Source organism: Hyalella azteca, unplaced genomic scaffold, assembly GCF_000764305.2.
Source record: "Hyalella azteca isolate HAZT.00-mixed unplaced genomic scaffold, Hazt_2.0.2 contig4677, whole genome shotgun sequence".
In the NCBI taxonomy this organism is placed as follows: Eukaryota; Metazoa; Arthropoda; class Malacostraca; order Amphipoda; family Hyalellidae; genus Hyalella; species Hyalella azteca.
Window position 1 is genome coordinate 88522 of NW_025934888.1, and position 25616 is coordinate 114137.

The following is a 25616-nucleotide window of genomic DNA, read 5'->3' on the forward strand; positions in this document are numbered from 1 at the left end:
AATGTTCTAGGTATGTCACTTATTTATATGAATTACTATCAGACAAATATTTGATCGTTCCAACCAAAACTAAGCTATCTTATTATGATACAGAAAATATGTTAAATATTTCATCCGGAGTTAAAATAGTGTCAACTATCCAACTTGATGCGATTTTTTATTCATCAAAATATGTTATTTCTTTATCGTATGAATCCAAGACCGAACGGTTGATTTTCCGCCATTTACATTCCGTAGTTTACTGTCTGATATTTCCGTACCAACAATAAATCAGCCAAAGTGGTAGCTAGGATCACATAGTTGCTAGAATTTCGAATTTTCGATGGCAGCTCGGTAAGATCATAATTACTTGTATCAATTTTCCCATACGCCGAAAAAATAAATGACAACACTAAGAGTAACAGAATCCTACTTCAAAATCTTTCTAACATCACCTCTTTTATTCCGAAACGTATGCATGTATTACGAACTTTGATTGTGGTGCCTAATGCTTTCCGGTATCATTACTTCGCCACTCAACTAGCCTAAAGCCACTACAGACGCTGACATGCACTTGACCAAGAAACTCACTTAGGTAGGTACAGTATGAGTGCTGCCCGGCGCATATGTGATACCGATTGGTGAGTGAACGTTCATCGTTAATTGGACTTCACCTGCACCGGACTGAAAATCAGTGAGAACTACTTAAGAGTTAGCAATATGTTCTTTGAATATTCAAGTCTTGACGGTTTAACTTTCGAAGAAATTCCTCGATTTGGATAGCATATGTTTAACTAATCGCCTCCGGCCCTCCGCTGCTGAACAGAACATTTCGTTGTAGTTGCCCAGCAAAGTAGATGGCGGAAAGGTAACCCACTCAGTAGCTCTTCATTTGGCTCGGTATAAAAAAACAGACATTAACATTCAGAATCAGGAGATTAAAATATCTTATTTTTGCACGAGATATAGCCAAAGATAGGTATTATATCAATTCAAAATATCTAATGATACGGTGTCAGAGTGTCTCCCAATGTCACGAGTTCGTAAGTGATCGTAACTATAATTGCAACTCATTTCACAATGTAAAGGGCCTAAAGGCAGCCTATTCACTATTCTGACTCGGTGTTAAACCCGACGACTAAGTATCGACTTATAGTCATAAGCCATGAGCAGGCAAATCAGTATTAAGCCAGGTGTCCCATCATCTATCGTACGCACCACACTTCGCGAACACCAGTTTGCTACTGACCGTCTGAACGCAGAAGTGAGAACGCTACTACGGCACTACGCTAGCCGCTAGCGCCTATAGACTAGGTAAGACAATCTGTCGTATGTACTGAACTTTTCAAGGCCCGTAGTAATGTTCAATAATGCGTTACTTCCTTGAATGTTAGTTCAGCATCACCACCGCGCCATACTTAGGCCACTGATCATATGCAATTGTACTGCCTCTGATTCACCTCCTAGGTAAAAGATTAATTCGGAGAAGCAAATGAATTTAATTTTAATTATTTAATTAAATATTAATGCACCGGAATGCTCCATGCAAATTGCATTAAAAATGCGCGTGAAACAAAAAAAAACGGGTAGGCCACTACACTGGTAAAGGCCAACCATGTAATCATTCGATCATTTTTCTTTCAATTAATCGCATTGCTTTCTGCTTCGTAAATTGCTAGTTTAGTTTGCAGACGCTTCCAGTATCGTCATTTATTCGTACGTGAAGTTACAATCCTAAAATTATCTATGTTTTATACATCCGGAAGTTTCGCTTACCCAACAATCGCTGCGAAAATAATGGGCACAATTGATTGAGGTTGCACGACAGAAAATGACAATTCCCACTAGTCCGTAAATTTACTTACTTTATTTCTGCAAATTTATCATAAATTTTTTTTATTTAACGGAATAAATGTAAATATTCAACGCGAATCAAGACTAAAATTCGACTAATATATCGTTTTCGGAATTGTTCGCAGAGCCCAATTTTTTTGAGCGCCAACTTATCAATCTTGTCCTTGCTGACGCATATATCAATCCTGTACACATTTAGCAGGCTCCTGCAATTTCTCAACGATGATTGCGTCACAAATTTACCTTATTCAAATCAATGTTTCATTGCTTTCTATAAATTCATTCCCTTAATAAAGTTATGACCATTAATTATGACCATTTTTATGTATGAAGCATGAGTCACTGAAATGACTTGAACTTCTTTGAGGCCATGGTTGAACTAGTAGAACCATGTTTGAGGCAACATGCTACGTTCGTGCTCATCGCCTAACCTCCAAACAAACGCAAACAAACGCGAACCCTTTGGGTTGAAATATTCCTATCCTGTTGATTAAATGTTCACTACCCTACTTTCACAGGTAATCAAATTATGTTGGAAAGTAATTTTACAACGAATATAATTAATTCATCCTTCAATAGTGAATTTACAAGTTTATAGCATATATTTTCCGCATTTGTAGATAGCGCGGAACTCACGTCAAAACTATCCCGAGGCTGCTTTCTCGAATCGCGATGGCGGTTAAAATGCTCTGTAACATCGACAATATTTGTGGACACGCATACTACTTGGCAGTAAAAATCGCATTGAGTGAGCGCCACGTCGCTTTTTTCAGCGCATTTTCGTTTTGATAGAACACTGTGAACATGATCTTACGTTCATTTTCATACTCATAACGATTACGAACTACATAAATCTCACAAACATAACTGACTCATCTGACACGGTGAAAATGTAGCCCCTCATCTTTCCTTTGTAGTCGGGGAACTGACCAAATTTATGAAGGACATTGACGATGACCTGCATTTGCAAGAAATATAAAGACACCTATTATCAATCAAATCTAATTTATTTTGTTTAAAAGTGGAACATCACTCTTATTAAAAGTTAAAAGAAATTGCAAATCACGTTTGAATTGTTGAAGCACCTTACGAATTGTAATTACCAGCTTTCTTATTTGATGAGATTTAATTAAAACAACATAATTAAAATGCGAACTTAGACATGTGTAATTATCTGCAATATCTTGGCTAAAACACCGATGATCGGTATTCGCTGTTAATAAATTTGGAAGGACGACTTGGCACTAGTACACTAGTACCGTACCGTGCAGTCGCTGCAGTGCGCCGCAAAAGTTGGAACCTCGCACAACAGTGTGACATCCTTATGATTGACAAATATCTGCAAAAATGATCAATTCTGACTACTGAGGGCTTCGTGATGGAAGAGACGGAAAAGTGAAATAAAGAAGTAAATTACCCTCTTGTGTGTCGAACACCAGCTGAAACTTGAATCATGGAGAGAATCGCTAACGCGAATAAAGATTTACCTAAAAAAATACCCGCACTGTCCATTTCATCTGAAGTACTGACTCTATTCTGTTTTATCCCCAACAACTTGAAACGTTGACCATTTCAAGAAATTCGTTATCTTATATGTTCGTCTCATGGCGCATACGTGATGTAAATCTGAGTGGTACGATGCACTTCTTGCCACAGTATCGCATGGGCTGCCATCAAAAGGATAATATAGCTCGTCGAACTGACAGTGACATTGCGGGCCAAAAGGCATAACAGGCATCTTTAAATTCCTTTCCATAATGCATCTTTAAATGCCCTTCCATTCAAGTGTGCCGTAAGGTCAAAAGAAAGCAGCGTCTGGCAACTTTTAGAATCGTGCGAAAGTTAGGGTCGCCACTCATCGCCGGGGTCAGTGTCTACTCTGGTGCGTTCGTTGTGGGTGTAGCAGCCGTTTCTGCTCTCTCTTATCATGTGACCTTGTGACAGTCCTACGTTTGTCCCTTCATCAAAATACTTCAATAATTTTGTCAATTGTTTTCTGTAACAATTTACTTCGATATCTGATTGTGATTTGTGCAGTATGTAATCAATCACGCGCATCGATTTATATCAATGAATACGTAACACTTGCTTCGTTGCTAGTCAGCCCAACGACAGTGCAAGAACCAACTAACGAGCGATCACTGGCCACTTACTAGTTAGTTCTGTATTACTATAGTACTGACTCATTTTGGTGATTTGTAAGTGAATGTTCCAGGCACAAAAAATTGTTCTGTGTTCTGAGCTACAAATCCATCGTTTGTCACCGATCCATTTTGCATAACGAACTAATCTTGATGATAATTTTTCTTGGCTGTCTAATTTACGTGTTTTTTTCAATTATCAGCAAGCTACTTTGCTGAACCAAAATTTTTCAAACTTTTACTTAATTTGTTTGGTAGGGTGAAGTGTTTCTCGTCCACAAAACAGACCAGAACCTTCTAATAAACCGTTCTACGAAGACAGCGTCTGACAGCAAGCACAACTTTGTGATGGTGGATGTACAACTAGCATACCACTCGCCTAGTATGCGCACTGCTCACCATGTCAGTTAGGTAAGTAACTCGTATCGTGTTCCGGGGCATCACTTATTTTTAAGGACCAAGTGCCCATGAAATGAACAGGATGTGAGCGAACGTTTAACTTCACAAAAGCTGAGAACTTTTTAATACGCTAATGCCAACCAACATAGGAAATTAGGAATTATTATATGTTTAGACTTTGGTCTTTAGAGCGATGAAAACATATTCAGGACACACTACGTCGAATTTGTCGGCATATTTTTTACCAACAATAGTAATTTTAATAAATGAATATGAAATTATTTAGGGCTTAAGAATATTTTCGGGAGGCTGCAACCCACCTAAAATAGGTCTTATGACGCCAGTAACGTGTTAATGGTTTGGGAATTTCGCAGTCTTTCTTCTACGCAATGTAATCTTTATTATTTCTGTGGAGTTGATGTGAACTAATAAATACCGTCGCGAGTGGGTTGTTATACATGGTGTATAACAACCCATGTATACTATCATATACCATATATCATATATACTGCATAGTCACTACTGACTCAGTGACTGTGCTGCATACCGTCAATGAACAGCGGCTTCACCTTAATCCTGACCACGAGTCCACGACTAACTCTAATCTGCTAAAAAAATATACGGGGCTTTCCTAAGCAGCGCAGCTTGTAAATAAAGTTTAATTAATTTCTTTATCAGAAGTTTGCATGATAGGTCAGCCTCGAATTTGTCGAAAATACCACGAGAAGTGTACACTTGTGGAGTGAGGAACGACAATCTCTTTGCAGTCGAAACTGTTGGCCTTAGTTAGCTCTAATCGCGGTATGTATTCGCTACATTTTCCCACGCGTACCAGTTATACAACCTAAATATTCTCTCCCTTAACTCTCGCATTTTCATTCATTCTGATTTGGTTTTCGTAGTGACGAGAAGAAATGTGCGTCGACCGAGGCTTATCCCTGAAGAGTGACGCTGATAGTCCACGGAGAAATGAATGCGACGGTCAGGTAACTGGAGTCACCGCACGAGGGCTCGCACGCACAGACCGCCAAAATCGATAAGCTGAATGACAGACGCGACTTGCCACCTGCACTCGCACAGGTGGCGCTCTTCTGCGATACATTTGCGATTCACTTTGTATCGCAAGAATTATAGTTGATTATAAATTTTGTCTCGTTGATTATAAATTTCGTTTATTTAGCTTTTCGTAAATTTGTCACGTCCATGAGTTGGCACATCGTTAATTTATCTCTTAATTACAGCCTTATCGTTGGTAATATTATGCTGCTTTGTAACTGTCGCATTTGTGATTTGTGAAGGTAGTATTCTCACTTCTAATAGTCGTGCAGAACCTTTTATCAAACATTTTATAATGATTAAAAAACTTATTTAATTCATTCGAATATTTTTTAATATTCGAATAATGTATTCGAATAATTTAATAATGAAAAAGTTCATTCAATAGTGTTCATAGACTTACATTTTATTTCGTATCCAAAACCTCAATTGTCCTCATATATTAAGGAGGGACGACTGGATTGAGAAGGGGACCTGATAAACGCCCAAAATTTCGTAGTAGGCCCTCGTTTTGAGGACTTTTGCAGTAATCTCAAAGTTTTTATAATTAGTAAGGTTGAAGTTTGCGCTATTTCAACTTAGAAAGCTTTATAAAAGCGACCGCCGAAACTTATAGATGATTTGCTGTGCTGTAGAAATAATTGCGCTGGAAAGTTTACGAGCCTCGCAGCCTTGGGATTAGGTACGGGGAGGTAAAGGGTTGGGCTGTTCTCAACCACATCTACTCGCCCGAGTTGTCGCAACTACACGACACGCGTGTGTGGAGGGTTTCCACTTGTACTTCAACTAGAACTTCGCAAATACACCTTTGCCCTCATCTCGAGGACAAATGAACCCGTGAGTTTCTTTTTATGTTTGGCCAAAAAGTCCAGCAGCTTGTCTCCGACGAGCGAATAAGAGCCTACTAGCCATGCAGCGATGCTATTCAGAGTTCCGTTACTGCCTCATGTAAAAAGATAAATTCGTATAAAATTGTGTCAAATTTCCTTTGGATGTCGACTGTCGAGTGTATTTCATCAGATATTGCAGTAAATTATAGCGTAAGCAAGACTAATATTACTGTTCGAACTGTTGCGTAGGTATTTAAATTGTTTTAATTCAACCTGGTGTTTTTTGGTTGTTTAAACATAGCAGGATTAGATACAAGCACCTCTTGAAATATACTATACTAAGGAATTAAATATTTTAATTTTACATTTAGTATAAATTATTATGCATGACTCGTTGGCAAGAGCAACTCAAGCTCTCTGCCTCATTGCTCTTTTAGCTAAGAAATAACTCGTTCATTTATACTTTCCTTGTATCATTAGTCTGCTTAAATCGCAATTTCACCATGAATTTAAATTCAAAAAAGTGAATTCAGCATATCTTCATGAAAAGGTTTTGGACTCGAGCTCCATCACCAGTTCTAAGCAATTTTTGAGAAAGCCAGTACAAACAGCAGTGAAAATCCAAATATACACGAATAAATATCAAAACCTAAATGACATGAAGACGACAACGGAACACAAATACCAATTAATTTACAATTTCGAGGGGACACTACACGTTATTGAAATAAGGTTTCTGTTTAAAAACATGCAGAGATACTAAAATCGGTAAAATCTTTGCCCTTCTTGACCTGCAAGTTTTTATCTTGTTGGATTGATCGCGGAGGATCGCGTTCAGGACAATTTATTTTCTTATCGGTCATGCAACTTTTCCAATGAGCTGACCATTACTCTGAATCTTATCGGTCTTACAACTTTTCTAATGAGAAGACCATTACTCTGAGCTCAATCAATGTATGCAATCAATGCTCGACTAATTTGGCATGCACAGGCGTCCGAAATAAAATGAGGAATACTTCTCCAGAAATAATGCTTCATCTGCTCTCAATAAAGCTTCATCCAAATGCTGAAACACTCTGAGACAATTAAAAAAATTGCTAAGGCAATGCTACTTCTTAATTTTTAATGACTGCATTGCTATTCTGTACCAGTAACCAATCAAGGGTTCTTGAAAGCCTAATTTAAATGACTGGTAAGGTTCAGGTTTTCGCTCGCAACCTGAAAAAAATTAATAAAAAACTCAAGTTTGAGCTTTCCATTCCGCGCCTGCGGCCCCGTCCTGTATGGCTTCCAAGAATGCATTCTGGCGCAGATTTATTTGTTTTTCTTACTGTCTCGCTTGAGAGACTGCTTTGCATCTCGATAGCCTCTATCTTTTATCACTCACACCCTCCTCGTCTCACTCGAGACGACGAAGGCTCGGAGTTCTCGAGAGATAACTGAGTGAATGTGAGTGATGCAACCTAGAAGGAGTTCTCACAGAACACTAGATTCCATCATTAGATGAGCGGGTCATTCTGAACAAAATCCTTCTCTAGCAGCCTCATTCACGTTTAAATTCATTTTAAAAACATCGTAAATGGACAATAGTCCATTTATTATCCATATGCCACACAAATCTAGAACGGAGGTCCACTGTGCAGTGACGTTGCCGAGGTTTAGTGCAGCGCCCTCACGCTGCTCTTCGATCGCCCCTGTATTATTCAGAGCCTCCTAATTAGCGGGCCTGATAATTGATTGCAGCTGCTCTTCTCGTTTTCTGAGTCTCTTCATTCACATTTTCGTTCAATAGCACTTATATTCTCTTTTAATATTATAATTATATTTTCTTATTTATATCTATATAATACTTATATTCTCTTATTTATAATTATTCTCTCGTTAATAGCACTTATAATATCTAGTGAGCTCAAATCGCAAGCTCACAAAAAATTTGAAAGCAAAGGAAAACGCCAAGTAAATTCACAATATCTTCATTGAAAAACGACGTTTCCTATGAGAATATGGTTCATTTACTTGGCAAAAATAGCTTGCAAAAAAAAATTCGCACACTTAATGCACATTATATTTTACAATTTTTTCTTGGTGATTACGGTTATCATGTAAAGTTCGCGTATTTTTGTTACTGTGCACAGACAGTAAATAGGTGGATAAGGATGATAAAATTCATACATTTATCTCATTTGCTGGTTGCTTGAATCAGCGCCCCGAAATTCATGTCCACTACTTAATTGGATAAGGAAAACTTAAATTTGTTCTTTTATGACAATTTGTTATGTTTAGTACATGCATAGTGAAAATACTAAATACAACAGCATCATGGTGTTGTTGCGGAAAAGCGGCACNATGTGCAATTTGCACTAAGCTCTGCAATTTCCTGTCTTCAACTATGTGTCTCCGGTCTTTCGAAAGAAATATTGGTGCTGTGAATGAATTTTTAAGCTGAAGCAATTGTAAAATTCTATAGCATTTGTCTAGTAAACATCTTTCGTGAAAATATTGATCCTGATAGTTTGGCTTCAAGCTACTCAAGTTAAAGTGATGCTACATAGTGTCAAAGTTAAAACAATTATTTTTAAAAACTTCATGGCAGGCGTTAAACATAAATCTATAACTGCGTTCTGAAAGTCATACGATTTTTTCAGGTGCACGTCCCTACTGTCATAGAGTTGTGGCGGTCTATCAAATTGTAACTTTACGACGGGAGGCCCTGAGTTGTCTTTGAAGCCATTTGCGTCAAGCAACTGACAAGTTTATGCTCTCGAGGATCACCGCCAAGCCTTTCTTGTAGCCTCTCGCCTGACGCCCATACGGTCTTAAAAACTGGGCCTTAGGAAACCCATCTAAAGTTCGGAGCTTTTACCGGCTTTGACGACATCGAATTTTTTGGCGAACTTGAGCCGAGTTGAACCTCTCGTTGGTTATTTATTATTTTATTAACGGTATTTTTAGTTCATTTATTAATTTTATTATATATCCCTAGGATTAAAAAACTTGTATTATCGTATATACGAATTACACGTTTAGTGGCGCTGTCACAACAGGTTTTAATTTTATAACGAAACGAAATTTCTGCACTTGTTTTTCGATTTTTATAAGTATCAATAATTTGAATCTCTGTATCACGCTACTTCTGGTTTATCGCATCTTTGAAATTAGCAGTTGAAAATGCGATAATGCACATCCAACAGACCCCGTCGCTCCTCAGCAAATATTTGATCGTAAAAATATTCAATGTTTTTTAAAATTGATAAAATTTGACAAGTTTTTTACCTGAAATATTGCGTAGGCCGGACAATAATTGTTTCCCGCAATACCTGGTTGCATGAAACGCCTGAATTCGGTGTATCCACTTAGCGATTTAAATTAAACTTCACTTGTACACGTAACCATTAAGACCCCGTCGCTCCTCAGTAAACCTTTGAGTCGTAAAAATATTCAACGTTTTTAGAATGATAAAATAAAATTCAACAAGTATTTTACCTGAAACATTGAGGAGGAAGGAGAGTAATTATTTCACTCAATACCTGCTTGCGTGAGGCTCCTGAATTCGGCGTATCCACGGAACGATTTAAATTAAACTTCACTTGTACACGTAACCATTAGCTGTCAAAGTTAATGTGAACTTGACTGCTAACGAAATAGCTTGCGCTGAGAGAATCGCATAATGAATATAAACACAAATTTGTTATTGAGGCAATTGAGAGTCGAGAAGCCTTCTGAAGGGTTCTAAAGGAACCATGCTAATGAGACAAAGTTTATGGCAGGACATGCAGCCAGTATGTGCACAGAAGCAGCTTCTGCTTTAATTCTTCGAACAGTTCTTCAGTTTAATAGATTTCAAAATTAGAGAAGAGTCGTAAATTACTATTTTCCATTTGAGAGAACCATTTTTACATTTTACATTAAGATCCTGGGATCTGAATAATAAAAGACTTGGACTTGAATGATAAAAGCCACGGACATGTCAGCCGCAAATTTGAACGATAAGAGCCTCTCCCAAATAATGAGACCCAAATGTGTCTTATATTATTTGCAGCTATCCAAAAAATAAGACCCAAATAAGTGAACGCCCAAATAATAAGAGCCACAAACTTGGATCATGGATGATAAGAGTCACTTTCCTAAATAATAATAATTACATTCCCAAATGATAATAGCCACATTCCCAAATAATGATAGCCACAATCCCAAATAATAAGAGGCACATACTTAAAATTTCTAACCCCTCAGGGGGGGGGGACTTCTGACCTGTGTCTGTGCTCGTCAGAAGTCCTATGGGATTTCGCGCTCCTAGGGGAATTGTTCCTGAGCGCCCCACCGCTGAGCTCGCGGTGTCTGACTGCAAGTCTCAGTTGTGGGGTTAAGTTATTATGTAGGTTCCTTACATAAATGTAGGATTCCTTACATAAATGTAGGATTCCTTACATTAAGTTATTATGTAGGTAGGATTCCTTACATTTCCCTTCTCTCTCTCATGCGGGCGGCCAACGTCCCGTGTAAGCGACCTCTTGTTTGAGTGTCTTAGTTTCTGTTGCTTGTCACCTGTCCCTCTTTGTCATTTCGTCTCTTTGAGATGCTAACGCTGCTTCTTTTGAGCTAGCTTTGGCGGGCTGGACAACTGAGACCTTCCGCCCCTTGTGGGTGAAGAACAATTTCAGATTTTGAATAATTGAGACCTTCCGCTTCGCTGGCGATGGTATATTTTGACCTCCGGTGCGAAATAGCTTGCTAGCTGAAGCGCTAGCAAACCAATATACTACTACTACTACTACTATACTTAAAATTTCTTAGCCTCAAACTTATCGGCATTATATTAATTATCAGGCATTCATTAGATTAGCGTTCAATTGCCAGTAACCAAGTTTCCGTGGAGTTAAGTCTTTATCACGCTTTTGCTCTTCGCCTATATGATGATGAAACTCCCTTTTTTACAATTTCAATATAATCTCTTCGATTAATTTTAAATTCTATATAAATTCATGACGTTCGTCTTGCTGATGCGTGACGAAGGAAAGACCGAGCTGCAGACGGCTTGTTAGAGTCCAGTGGTTCAGCGGCAGGACTCGGAGCTAAACTTCTGATTGAAGTCAATGGATCCAATCATGGGCTTTGCCGGTCTCTTTGTTCGAATTAATCTTCAGAGCGATGGACGTTATTGCTGTGTAAAATTAATGACAATTTCTGTCTTGAATATGTAATATATCTGAATAATATATCTGAATAGCCACTATACTGCTGCAAGGTTTTCACATCAACTGCTGTAGTAATGTGAAGAAAGGCAATATTCAACTTCTGGAATATAAATCATTTCTACATTCAATACCGCATGATGTACAACAGAAGTCCCTCAATGACATATCGTGATAAGTAGCAAAGTTTTCTAGAATATATTCTAACAAGTTTCCTTGAATATATCAAGAATAGAACTATTTTATAGTTCTATTATAAAAGAAGCAAACGATTGGCTGCCATAGAAAAAATCTCGCCATCATGCCGGTTTCCGAGGAGGGAACCAAGACAATCTGCAATAAATAATTTCGTCACTTCAACTGTGGCTGAAAATATAGCAGAGGCGATTTTCAGCTCTGAAGTAAAAGGTCGCGCGACATTATATATATATATATACTCTACGCGTGCAGCAAATGTTAGCTGGACGATCTTCAGCAGCTGAAAAAAGGTCCGTTCCATTAGCTAACTTAGCAAATATGCTCTCGAGGCAGTGACTGCAAATGATATCAAGGCAGTGACTGCAAATGCTACCGAGGCAGTGACTGCAAATACTACCGAGGCAGTGACTGCAAATGCTACCGAGGCAGTGACTGCAAATGCTACCGAGGCAGTGACAGTAAATGCTACCGAGGCAGTGACTGCAAATATTGAGGCAATGACTACAAATACTACCGAGGCAGTGGCTGCAAATGCCATCGAGGCAGTGACTGCAAATGCTACCGAGGCAGTGACTGCAAATACTACCGAGGCAGTGACTGCAAATGCTACCGAGTCAGTGACTGCAAATGCTACCGAGGCAGTGACGGCAAATACTACCGAGGCAGTGACTGCAAATACTACAGAAGCAGTGACTGCAAATACTACCCATTTACTGCAAATTCAACTGAGATCGTTTACACTAAAGCTGCTTGGCGTGTGCCTCGACCTCCAAGTGATGGCCGCTACCCGAGTCAGCACTTCTCAAAACTACCACAGCATTTTTCGGTTTTATTTCGTAAAAAAATAACACCAAACGTCGTAGCTGCCTAATCTCCTCGTATAATAAAAACGTGTTGCTCTTTACATTCCCGACATTCTGCACATTCCTAATCTCCTCTTTTAATCAAAACTTAAGTTGTTCTTTACATTCCCGACATTCTGTACATTCCTAATCTTCTCGTATAATCAAAACGTTAGTTGATTTTTACATTACCGACATTCTGTACAGTACATTCCTAATCTCGTATAATCAAAACGTAAGTTGTCCTTTACATTCCCGACATTCTGTAAATTCCTAATCTCGTCGTAAAATCAAAACGTACGTTGTTCTGTATATTCCCGATATTATGCACATTCCTTATCTCCTTGTATAACCAAAAAAATATAGGTACCTAACTCAGTACTCACTGCAGTGAGTGACAGAGAGCGCATTTTCTCGTCGACGAAAACTTGAGGTCACGGACAGACGGACGGACGGACATTTGCGAGCACAATAGTGCATTTTTTTCCATAAATGAGAAAATGGTCTGAAAAGTACGTTGTTCTTTATATTCCCGACATTCTTCACATTCCTGATCTTCTCGTATAATCAAAACTTACGTTGTTCTTTGCATTCACGGCATTCTTAATTAACATTCCTCATCGCTAGTTCTCCAATTCGCTCAGATTTTCGTTGCAAACAACAGAAGCCTCTTCTATTTGATGAAACAAGCGAGTCTTTGGTGATAAGAGATGTGTTGAGTTCCGTTGTACCATTCCATAGCTAATTGAATCTAAACATAGGCAGTTCTTGGTTATTATTAATTATTCTCACTTTTATTATTATTCTTACTTTTTAATAATCTTCTTTCACTTAATTTCACTCTCTGACTGAACTTTATCCATGAGCGTTCTAAACAACCCGCCCACCCTCACTGACTGCAGTTCAAACACCGCCTGCCTCTCCCTTGCCTCTTCCCTGCCCCAATGCCACCTCCGAACTAATGATTCTGGATGCTGGCCAAAAGCTTTCTTCAGTTCCATGCAGGCGCTTCTTTCTCGCTCGTATTCACTACGATCTCCTGGCCAAGGTTGACGCTCCACACCGATACACTGACATGCATGATTGTCATCGGGCAATAAAAGCTCGAATTACATGCCTTCTCTCCAAGATGTTATCAATCGTTTTAGCTTCTCGTTTCCTTTCATGTTTTTAATTTGAATCTATTGTTTGAGTCGACAACAATTTCGAAAAAGTAAGGACCCGACTAATTCAATGAGAAACTTGAGGACTTCCTTTCTCATAAACACTTTGCTTCGATCTTATGTGAAGACTTTGACACGGTTTTGAATTAATTGTAATAGTCCACTTCGTCTGAACTTGCAAAGTTGTTAGATGCAACGAGACATTTCGCTTAACTACCGTACGAAACGATCTAATCCGAATTAATTTGTTGTCGTAATACGACTACGTTTATTATTTATTGTCAGAAAAATTAACGCTTTTCTTGTTGATATGTATTTGTATTATTGATTGCGCTTTACGACTACGTTTATCAACCTTTTGTCGACACATTTAGTAATCATTGATTTTGTTAGCAATATACATGTATATAAGGGCCTAGGTAGTAAGTATAGATTACCTATACATAGGCCTTTATTTACTAAGGTCCGCAGACCATGGCTTGAAAGTCAAAACAATTTTTAGGCAATAGAAAGGAAGAGTTTACGTTCTTTACGGTACCATGCAGCTGCCGAAAATCTATCATGCATCACCTCGCATCCTTTGAAATGGCCAGGTTAAGTCGTGCGCTCCAAATATCCATTATGTTCGTCCTCTTGTCGCTCCATGCGGCCGTATATTCATTTACCAGCTATTTAATCCTTGCATTTTGTTATCGTTTGACGCCTGGCATTACACATCTTTTATTACAGCCATCAGGTTGAGTGCGATGACCAAATATTGAAACGGGGCGCTTTGTCGCAGATTCAGACCCATCGAGCGGGGCAATGTACATGAAGTTTTTGGTGTGACTCTTCGCAGCTGGACGAGAAAATTGTGATTACGCTTGCTTGATGATGAATACGTTGTGTTCCATTCCCCTTATTCCAAACCTTGTGTTGGTTTGATACCAATCGTATTCTATCATAAAAAATTACTTCTGCACCAGAAACTAAACTTCAACCTCTATTTCTTTTTTCTGCTTCTTTAATGAACTATTCCCCAGCTTCCACAGAAATGCAATACATGCCTCAAATATTTGTAAAGAATTTAAAAGAAATGCTGAAAAGTTCTCAAGCGTTCTGAAACGAAACGATCACCACTTAAAACTTTTATAATTGAGAAAACACGTAAAACAGAGCGAGTTAGTTTTATCATTTCTGTCAGTCATCCTCTTCATAACGCGACGCGCTCACCATGCGCAATCATTTCGACTCCTCACATTTTCGATTAATTTTTTCGTGATTGGCGCAATTCGCTCTAGACTTTCGCTGGCCTCTTAATGGGCGATCTATATGTCCTGTAAAAGACCTTTTAATGTACGGTACGCTCGCTACTATACTAAAACCTTCAGAATAGGACTAATTGTACTATTTTCGACTTTTCATTTCACGGGCTCAGCTTCAACCGGTAGTAGCATCAATTATTTTAAATGCCTAGGACGAGTAATTTGAAGTATTTCCGACTATTATTAACTAATTACGCAAATTTAAACTGAGTTTCTCATCGTGGACTTGTGATGTATCTTCTGTCTAAGGGATTTAGAAAGCTGTGGAGACGCTAACATTAGATTATAAAGCCTGCTGTGGCATCCCGCGCTGGAATGAAGCCTAAATCGTGTTAAGACGTGCGACTCCCAACTGGCTTTGTCCTCTTTGTAAATGCCAAGACGTACAAATTTCCGCCGTGCTGGCTACGTTCGCAAATTGCTCACCAAGTTAATCAACTTAGGACCAGTGCGGTAGCGCTAACTTCTGCAAGCGAATGATAAATATGAGTTGTATTAGGCCCGTCCTATAGCAAGGACCACCTTTTTTAAAATAAATGAAGATTTTGATTATTTAGATCATTTACGTCTGAATATTTGAGACATATTTGCAATTGTGTTATCTGCAACATTGTAAACAGCAGCACTATATTCATGTTGCTTCAAACTCCTAATCAAATGACTAAACTGGTTTAAATTAAAATCTCTAACCAACGAGCGCACAATGCTGGGCAGTGCAGAGGAAATGGAAATGATTTCATTACAATGGCTCCGACCACTTCAGATTATTTTCTTCTCTTGCGTATGCATTCAATGGTATCGAAACGCTGACATCTGGAGAAGAGGCTTACGCTTATTTGTTCACATTACAAGGCTGCTTGCACTACTGCACTTGAAATCCTTAACGAAGTGATGTTATTGCTGTAGCACGCTCATGAGACGACAAGCTTTGTTGGCTTCATTTATTTTCTTTTCATTGAGTTTGTACCGCGACAATAACAAGACACGACAGGATCAGACGTTATGGTTTGCAGCGCATTCACTTAGCTAGTGCTGCTGAGCACTGCATGATGTACGTTAAGATTTTAGAATCAGAAAACTTGAGGATTTGGGAGTATGAAATTTTTTAACGGAATCCTTGTCTCAATGATGCGTACAGTTCTCATACTACTCTAGAAATTGCAAATCGTTGAGTTTTATGTTCATTTGTGGTTTCCTTGTCTTATATAGGCTTTATTCATTTTCGTGTTTATTTTGATTTCTCCTGTTGATGGTACTCGTACTTTGAAAAATTAGAACTGATGATGGAGCTGGTCTCCAAAACGTTTCACTGAAGATATGGTGATCTTACTTGGCGTTTTCTTTGCTTATAAACTATACGTGTCGCTGAATGATGCCTTTCAAAAAGTCACTTCAAAGCTTCTCTTGCATTCTCTAGTATCAGTCACATCGATATGAGAATTCTTTTGGAAAGTTATTGAGCTCAGGACACTCGACGGCCAACTTTTGCGTCATGTGAGCACATGAGACTTTTTTTGCAATTTAAAAGCCGCAAAGCCTAACCATGCCTCTGATATCACCCCAAACTCTGCTTCTTCGGCAACACGATAATCTTGTTGCTGCTACGGTGAATGCGTTGCTTGATTTCTAAATGAAAAATTTGATTAAATTAATATGCCGCCAACTTGAATCGTTCCTTCAGACATGGAAAAAATGTTGTTGGACTTTCTCATCGAATTAACATTTAATTCAATCTACTCTTTTTTCTTGTTGATAGCACAACTGATTAAACCATTCCAGGTTATGAGGCTGCACACCATGGACCATTTTTTCATAATGACGGAAGTTTTGATACAATGAAAAACTGTAGACATTGATGTCATTCAAAGAGCAGTTTTGTATATTGCCTTTTATGCAATTCAGAGATTATTCAAAGACCTGTTATTTATATTGCCTGATATACTATTATTGAACTTATTTAATTTTGCTGAGCTTGCATTCCAATGCATCACAGTCATTTGAATGGTCTTGACTGAAGTAATCGCAGTAAAAATGCCTGAAAAATCTCATTGTAACTCTACGATGAATCCCTACTATTTATGCCGAAAAATGATAAAATTAAAAAAAAATGCTTGCATAATGAAATTTGATAGTGTTTAGATCATGCCTTCAAAGTCAATTACTGAATAACTATTATATTTGAGGAACCAGCAGTTCACTTTTACATGATAACTCATTCGCATGAACGCGGTGGCAAAAAAATTAATTTCATGGAGTGAACCGGCAGGATAAATTATACTGCAAATCAAAGTCTTTGGTAGATCCCAATAATTTCTCAAGTTCGGATTACAATCGCTAAAATTTAAATTAGGGAATCTTGAAATTCCCCAATATTTCATGGCCTCTTGTAATTTAGACCTAGCCATTGGATTATCATTTGTAACAATCAAGTTTGTTATCTTCAGCAGCAACCCACTAGTGCTGCGTCAAGGGTATCCTAGATCGCTGGCTCGCGGACACAATTCGTAAAGATGAGATTTAGGATACAGAGATGTTGGCCGAGAATCTGAGGCTGTGGCAGGATACAGAGATGTTGGCCGAGAATCTGAGGCTGTGGCAGGATACAGAGATGTTGGCCGAGAATCTGAGGCTGTGGCAATTTCTCGCTCAGCAATAGCGCCCAGTGCTGAACTTCGGCGAGTATTGCCGACCTCTTTTCTTTCTTTGAGTTAGCGGAATGTACGAGGAAGTCTTAAAGTTTTCTGCGAGTAGTGCAATATTTTGCCGATGTGTTTGCATTGTTTTAAAGTGACAAGGATGAAAAAGGTCAGTAAAATTATATAAATTTTGTAATTTTTTAGAAAATTTTTAGACAATTCTCTGTTTGTAAAAACTTTGAGAGCATTTTGTATTATTCACAGAAATCGCTAAAAAACGTACCGTGCGGATTGTAATTTCTAAAACTAATTTAATTAATAACTAAAAGCTTATTCAATAACTATACTTCATTTGCCGCCAAAAAACTATCATGCAACTTTTCACATCGTGGCAATTACAGTTTATAGTGGGCGGGTAAATATATCGCCTCGATCGACCTCTTCTCTTGCACACGAGTATGCCTCTTCTGAATGCAGAAACGAATAGCGGTCATAGGAACTATATATACTCTCAATTGATACTGGGACCAGAAAGCAATCGATGTTCGTGACTAAGCGTATTTTGTTGATTAAAGATTTTTTCAGAGCGCTTTCATAGAGAAGCTACCTTGGCAATCCGCCTGGGGAAGAATTGGAACAAAATTGAGGAGTCTCACCGCTGCACTCGCGCCGGTTGAGTTGTTTGCTGGCAAAAGTCAGACAAAATTCTCTGGCTTTGCTGGCCTATTGAATTAATATATCTTTGATGGCTAAAATTTTTGTATATGTTCGATATCTTAAAATACTTTCGCTTTTCATGAGACGGTGCGTTCTTCGGAAAAAGTCGGTTTTTTATAAGTTTCAATAATGTGAGGGTAACTGGTCTTTCTACGTACGCTGGTCCCACACATTTCTCATTTCTACGCTATTCCCACACATTTTTCATTTCTACGCTGGTCCCTCACATTTCTAATTTCTACGGTGCGCCCTCACATTTCACATTTCTACGCTGGTCCCACGCATTTCCCTGGACAGATGTCGAAAAACATTGAGCGTTCTTTATTAAGAACTCGACGATTCTGGAGGTTTAAGTCAGACGACATGACTAATTATAATGCCATTTAAAGTTAATCTTGCTTGCAAAAAAAAACCTTCCACGATTATCATCATACTGACTGTGCGTGATTAATCCAATATTCCTGATTATTAAGTGCGATAATTATGGTCAACAAGATTGTACATTGAAATAATTCAACAGATATTTAGTCATTGTACATTGAAATAATTCAACAGATATTTAGTCATAAACTTAGAACCTTATTACACGGCAACAGGGAAAAACACTTGCCCTCCACCCCAGCGTCTCTCGTCGTAGCTGAATAAAATTTATCTCTATTGGGACAGTCAACAATTTTCAGCTCTTCCAAATTGGAGGAGCGTCTGCTCTTTGTTAGATAGGCACGAACAACGGGACTTGAAAAGTAAATTTTGGTATTTAAACTCGCGCAGTGGATTTCAGATACTAACGGAGCGAGTTCATAAAACTCGGACGAGCTTCAAGTTATATTTTTCCTTATCTCGGTCATATTGAAATTGTACCAGGAAATCCTTCTACTCCGCTTCTACTTTTCATGGCTAATTGGGTTTATCACATTCTAATTAGTATCTGAAAGACAAGAGCTATTTAGAGTATCTGAAAGACAAGAGATATCTAGCATGACGTGTAAATCAAGTCTAATAGTTTTGTTTTCTTCTCTCAGATATGGTCGCCGTGCACTTCCATCGTCAGGAGCTTCACCGAACCATCGCCCTCTTCGTCTCCTCTCGCCTATCTCCTCTGACTGGCCCCGGTCACTGCAGCTTCAGACTCGCATTACCATGCGAGCAGCGACTCGAATATTTTTCATGTTTAGTTGTTGACAGCGAGCTTTTGTTCAAGGGCCCTGAGTCTGTCAGCTTAATATTTTGCGCTCAAATTATAGTTTTGTTAGTGAGCACATCATCGTGTATTATGATGACACCACTCTTTGCTGTCGACCAAAGCGCGCAACAAGCAAAGAAGCTCGCGAAGACAAGTTCAAAACACCACTTCGTAAGGAACAAATCTTTGGATGAAACCATGACTGTCCCCCGTGATTCCCTAGAAGTGTCGAAATTCCCTTCCGCTGTCGCCTCTTTGTCAGACTTGAGTTCAGCTAAACAATCCAAAAACCTTGTTGAAGCAGAAGCCCCACCCAACAGTGGCACAAAGCCCAAAGTTAAGAACACTCCCGATTTCAGTGGAAGTAGCAGCGACGACGCTGTTTTCCATCCTCAAAAGGGTCGGGTTAAATTCAAGTCGAAAACCGCCGAGTTGGATGGAAACAAAAGTGTTTCGCTTAGGACACTTTCCCAGTCGTCTTCGTCGGAACTTGAGACTAGTGTTATAGATACAAGATTTGGAAGACCATTGGGCCATCAAAGAGGAAAACATTTTCAAAACAACTCAAATTATTCCAGTCAAATTCGATCCTCAAGTTCATCATTATCCGGTTCTTCATCGAAGATGAGAATCTCACGTGCCGCCAAAGATAGTCAGCAGCGATCGAAATCAGCGAAGGCAGCCACATTGAAGGCTTCTTCCCACTCAAGGCCAATAACCTCAGCCGTCCATACTTTAAACGATCAGATTCTTGCAGAGAAAAACGATACGATCCTTAACAGACCGCAAAACACCGATGTGATAAAACTTGACAAAACTTACTCCACTGTTGAAAATGCAGCATTTCTAAAGAAAGTCGAAGAAGTACTTTCAGAAATTGTCGAACAAAAGAAACGTAAAATTCTTAGTTCTCAAAGAGATTATTCCACTCTTAGACCGTCGAGAGGCAGTAGTAGTAAAGAAAGAAAAACGAGCCCACGAAGCTGTCAAACTTGGATTATTTCGAAAAGATTCGATGAAAGTGATCACAAGCAGAGTTTTTCTCATATTATTACATCGCATGGCAATGGCAGGTTACGAACCCGTTCAAAATCTAGTGATTTGCTAGTGACACACGAAAGATGTTTCACAAAACTTGAGCCATACAAACCACGGATCTTAAGGAAAGATTCGGGATGCCAATTGATGGAAAAAAAGGAAATGTCAATTAGAAAGAATTTATTTGCAGACAAAAAAGTTGTTGGCCAGAATCAAAATAAGTATTGTGGAACTTTACTGGCAGACACGCCGCAAACTGATGAACAAAAGAGTTCGACGATAGAAGAAAATTTAACCAATACCACGAATAACACAGAAGCCGAAGACACTTGCTACGAAAGCGAGAACGAGATTTCAGAATGTGCCTTAGACGTGAACATGAATGCTTCTAGCCCATTGAAAACGAACTTGGGAGACCATGCAGAAGCTAGTGTGGACAGCGCTTACACTGGGAGCAGAGGGCCGACTCCTGATGGCCCTAAAAACCTGAAACTCAAGTCATTGCAGCATAAACTTCATCACAGAGAAAAGCACATGCAGCACCAGAAGAAACAAGGGGATGTGAAAAGAAAGGTCACTGTAGACCAGCAAGAAGTTGAAAATATAATCAAAATCGAGGACGAAGATATCTCAGAAAAAATCAAACATGAGATTATGCAAGAAATTAAAGAAGTTGGAATCTACAGCGAGTATGCAATCACAACTTTACTGGATCTATATAGACGAAAATATATGCATGTTTCAAGAAAACAATTTGATGTTATAGCTATTTATATTAAAAATAAATTTGGAGTCGGTCAAGAAGACACGGAAGATAGTAAGAGCAATCATCCTGAACCTTCTGTCGGGTCAGGCTATAAGAAAGGAAATGTTAAATTTATTGAAGATACCAGTCAGGTTGGAGGATCAAGGCTTGAGAAAAAGTGCAATGAAGTAAAAGATTTAGAGGAAAATTATTTAATTTTGCCTGCAGAGGCCTTGCACTTGCGTGAAGTCTTAGATAAAACTAAAGACTCTAGAGAGGGGGTCAGATGGCTGTCTCATGACGAAATCCTCGAGGCTAAATGGGCTAGTCAAATTTTAACTGAGTGCGGGATCAGAGATCAGTCGACAAAAATATTAGAAAATGCTAAAACCTGGGAGGAGGTTGTTCAAGCTTTGGGCTTCACAAGTCCTTTCTTTAATACCATTGAATGTGGCCATGAAGATGATCAAGAATGCGAAACACAATGTGTGCCAAACGTTTTGTATTTACCACCGTTAGATTCTCTGCAATGTAATGATACGTCCAATACTAAACGTACGACAGTTTCCCCTGAAAACTACGACAACAAAACAGACCAGTCACTGCTTTATTCTTCAGAACCTGCATGCCACCCAAAATCAGATTTACTTGAGACGAACGAAGATAAAACTCAAGAAAGTCCGGAGGCTCGAGACGACATTCAAGCCCGTTTGCCCAATCATTCAGACAGAACAGATTTTTCTAACAGATTATCCCCGGTTACATTAACAGCCGCTCTTGATTCAGAATGTTTGGCAGTAAAAAAACTTGAAAATAATGACACAGCTTCGCATTTGCAGGACAATACTACGCACTTTAAAAAAGGAAATGCGCTATCAGAACTTCCGGTTGGCATCGACACTGCTAATGAAATTTCAGACAAAAAGCAAGACGATGAAATTTCATCTCAGAAAGAGGTAAAAAAATTCTCTGACAATGGAAGCATACTCTTTGCCGAGTCAAACCCGAGAGATTATCACCGTACAAGCAATGGTCATCTGAGTAACCACGAATTGAATCCAGCCGCTGAAGCACTGGACAGTGACGACGATTTTTTCGAAAGCCCATTCAACTCGAATAAAGGAAAAGCGGCATCGAATACTTTACATTTTATTAATAATTCACTGAAAAGTGACGACAGCGAAAATCACACTCTGTCTTTGTTATCATGGAATTCATATCAAACTGGAAACTCAATACCAGATAAAAATACATCTGGCCATTTTAGTTATAATGCAGCATTTGCATCAGAAGAAGTGCGATTGGCTAATTCAACCGCATCCCCTGAAAAAGATCCTCAAAGGGAATCCCTCGAGCCACTTTCTTTGAAGCCCTCGCCTGTAATGCCAGCCATCGTTTCCGATAATCTACTCCCCGCAAGCTATGACGAGCTATGCGGTTACAGTACAGTTGTAGGCCATCAACAGGCAGCGTCGTTGGAGACTTCTGATGTAGAAAAATCCTGTGATAGATTGACAAGAAAGTCGCAGACAGTGTCTGGAGTAACGACGGATCAGACACCAAACTTGCCACACACTGCGCAAGCTTCTTTTTGTAATAGTTTATATGATTGTCAAGAAGACAGCGGAACAGTCTCTGGACTCCAAAACCAAGGTATTTCGTGTCAGACTCCGGAAGAAGAAAATCATTCGGCGGAAGCTGATGATCGTGAGGATGTCGATCCTGGACGGCTTAACGGCAATGATATGCCGCATCGAAAGCTCTGTCTGCTAGGCCAGGATCTCTGCGGTCCTAACACGGCAGATATTAGGGCATCCCTCAGCCCCACCCAGCCTTCTCTTCAGGGCAAAATTGCTGCTCTGGCTGCTGCTTATTCCAGTAAAACAGAAGAAGTGCCTGATTGGCTCGTGGTAGCAGATGATGTGTGTAAACAGTTCGATATATCACTTTAAATCAAAAATTAAACCATTAGTTGACAATACTCTTGTTGCAGGATAAATCTAAGGCTATTTTAAGTCGTAAGACATCTTGAGACTTGAGACATTTTAGGTAGTTTCCTAGAAAAAATAGGATTGCAAGCGTTTGTAATTGTGCTCGTTTAGTGGTAAATGACACATTTAGATTATTTCAGCCAAGAGTGATGTGTTTCTAGAAAAGTAGCTCCTGCTCCTACGTCATTCAACAATTCTTTATTAAATAATTCAATCAATTTATTGCAAGACATTTCACTAGTAGGCGCACGAAAATTTTTTTTTTTGTTCTTTTCATTTCATTTTCTTTAGCAGTGACTGTTTTCAACTATAAAAACCGATTCCGCCTTCAGCAAACACTACCCGATTTACGCACACGCCAAATTTCGACCACGAGGACACACCAATAAACGGCTAAAGAATCGTAGCCAGCTTACCGCAGGCGTGTCGTGACACCTCTCGAGCGGCCCGCTGCCGTCAGGACAGGGTTACAGTCATTTAACTTGTCTTCAGCAGCACATCAACTCTCCCTGTATTTCCATGCTGATGTATTCCATCCAAATCGACGAAGAACAAATTCGAGATGACCGATAACCATTCTGATTGAAAATGTCGAAAATGTGTGTGTCATTCTGACGCAAATGTCGATTGTTAGTAGCATTAAATGTACTTCATTTCAGTTAAGAAATCAGCCGTAGTTGCCGTGGTCTTTCGTTACACCTCAAAGACATTAGAAGGTCAAAGACATTGGACACTCTTCTTTGTCACTTGCTTGCTTGCTTGCTTCCTATCTCCATGGTGTTGGTTTGGAACGCTCCTGTAACGTTTGTGCGGTAGAGGCTACAGTAAGTAAAGCAAGCCATACGAGACGTTTGTACTAGCCGTTACGTTCTGTGAACATTGAGAACAGCGGCCAAACACAAATATCTTGACGCAACAAAGTGTCGACAACTGATGTTCATTTTCAACAGTTTGATCGCTATGCGAAAAAAGTGAAAATGGCTTTACTTTCTACTTTATTTTTCATTCACTAACGATATTGATGAAGGCAGCGTTTCATTTTACATCCTGGAAACGTCAACCGTTGACGTTTGATGTGAAAAATAATGAATGTGATAATGTGCAGACATAACGCGATCTTTTATATTTTAGAAAGCTATCACATATACCGCGTATTTGACGTCACATCGTGTGAAGAAATGCAGTAACATGGGAGAGGAATATTAGACGTAGAAATAATTGTTACTTGTGTATTTGCCTTGGAAGTTTCACTCTTGTTGATGTTGTTACTGTTACTGAGAGATCATTAAATCGTTCATTGTTACTAGGTGATTAGAATTAATATTTGTTGTCATACTTGTTTACGTATGTACTATATCATAGCTGAGTGGATATATTTCCTGCATTATTTATAACTTTTAATTACTCTTAATTATATACATTTAAATTGGTCCGTACAACAGAAATGATTAACCTTATTTTTAATTTGTAGCTGTCAAAGGATTTTAACTAATGGCGACGAAATCTCTGTTTTTTTTTTTTGCACTTGTATGCTTTTTAATTCACAAAAGCAGTAGTAATGCAGTCTAAAAATGTCTAAATTTGACAGTGCGACAACGCATTTTATGCCGACTTTTCTGCGCTGCTCCATGCGTGAGGACCTTTGATATAACAACAACAATTATGGTTTTTTGTAAGAGATAAGCAGTGTGTGTAACTACGCGTGAATAACTTGCAGCAACTACATTCATACATGTCATTATATAATGCTTATGATCATCTTTAGAACTGATAAAGGGCACCGAATCAAACCTGTCTCGAAATCCACGGTGACACTTTAGAATTTAAACTGAAATAATTTTTGTAGTTGAATAGGCTTACTAATTGTAGAGCTTTGAGTTATACCCTCTCCATCCCAAATGGAGATTCCGCCACAGAACGGACTGCCATGCGAACGAGCATTCACTTGATCTGCCCTCCAGCCAACAAGAAAAAGATTATGCATCTGAAAACAGCGACTACGTCGCAACGTGAGCACCGTATAATAAATAGATTTATTAAACGTTATGCTGCTCCTTTTTTGCAAGTGACAGAACTCGTTTGAATTCTAGTCGTCGCTGAAGGAACATTAATTTACTAGTCCCGTTAGTCGTCTATGTTACTTAATTATTCTTGGTTAGCTGATGATTCCGTTGCTTAGTATCATGTGCACGGTAGAATTTCTGTTTCTTCTTGGTATAAATTGGGACACTTCTACAGAAATTAGTATAGGTTGGCAGAATTTCTTCTTTCAAGCAGGTTTCATTGAAGACCAGAGAATTTGTTTTATTCGCAATTTTCTTATTAGTTTTTTCAATATATCGAACAAT

The 25616-nt window shown here is 38.8% G+C and overlaps 1 protein-coding gene across 1 annotated transcript; it reads left to right on the plus strand.

The window, feature by feature from the left end:
• The first annotated feature begins 4182 nt into the window (after positions 1-4182).
• On the plus strand, positions 4183-24697 carry LOC125177768. Its single transcript, XM_047880144.1, has 2 exons — positions 4183-4385; positions 19334-24697. The coding sequence occupies exon 2, from the start codon at positions 19336-19338 to the stop codon at positions 23227-23229; it is 3894 nt and encodes a 1297-aa protein (XP_047736100.1). The 5' UTR covers positions 4183-4385; positions 19334-19335; the 3' UTR covers positions 23230-24697.
• Positions 24698-25616: the final 919 nt, after the last annotated feature.

Bases quoted from the DNA above. Each gene is read 5' to 3' on its own strand.
- LOC125177768 (XM_047880144.1), top strand. From the start codon at position 19,336: ATGGTCGCCGTGCACTTCCATCGTCAGGAGCTTCACCGAACCATCGCC.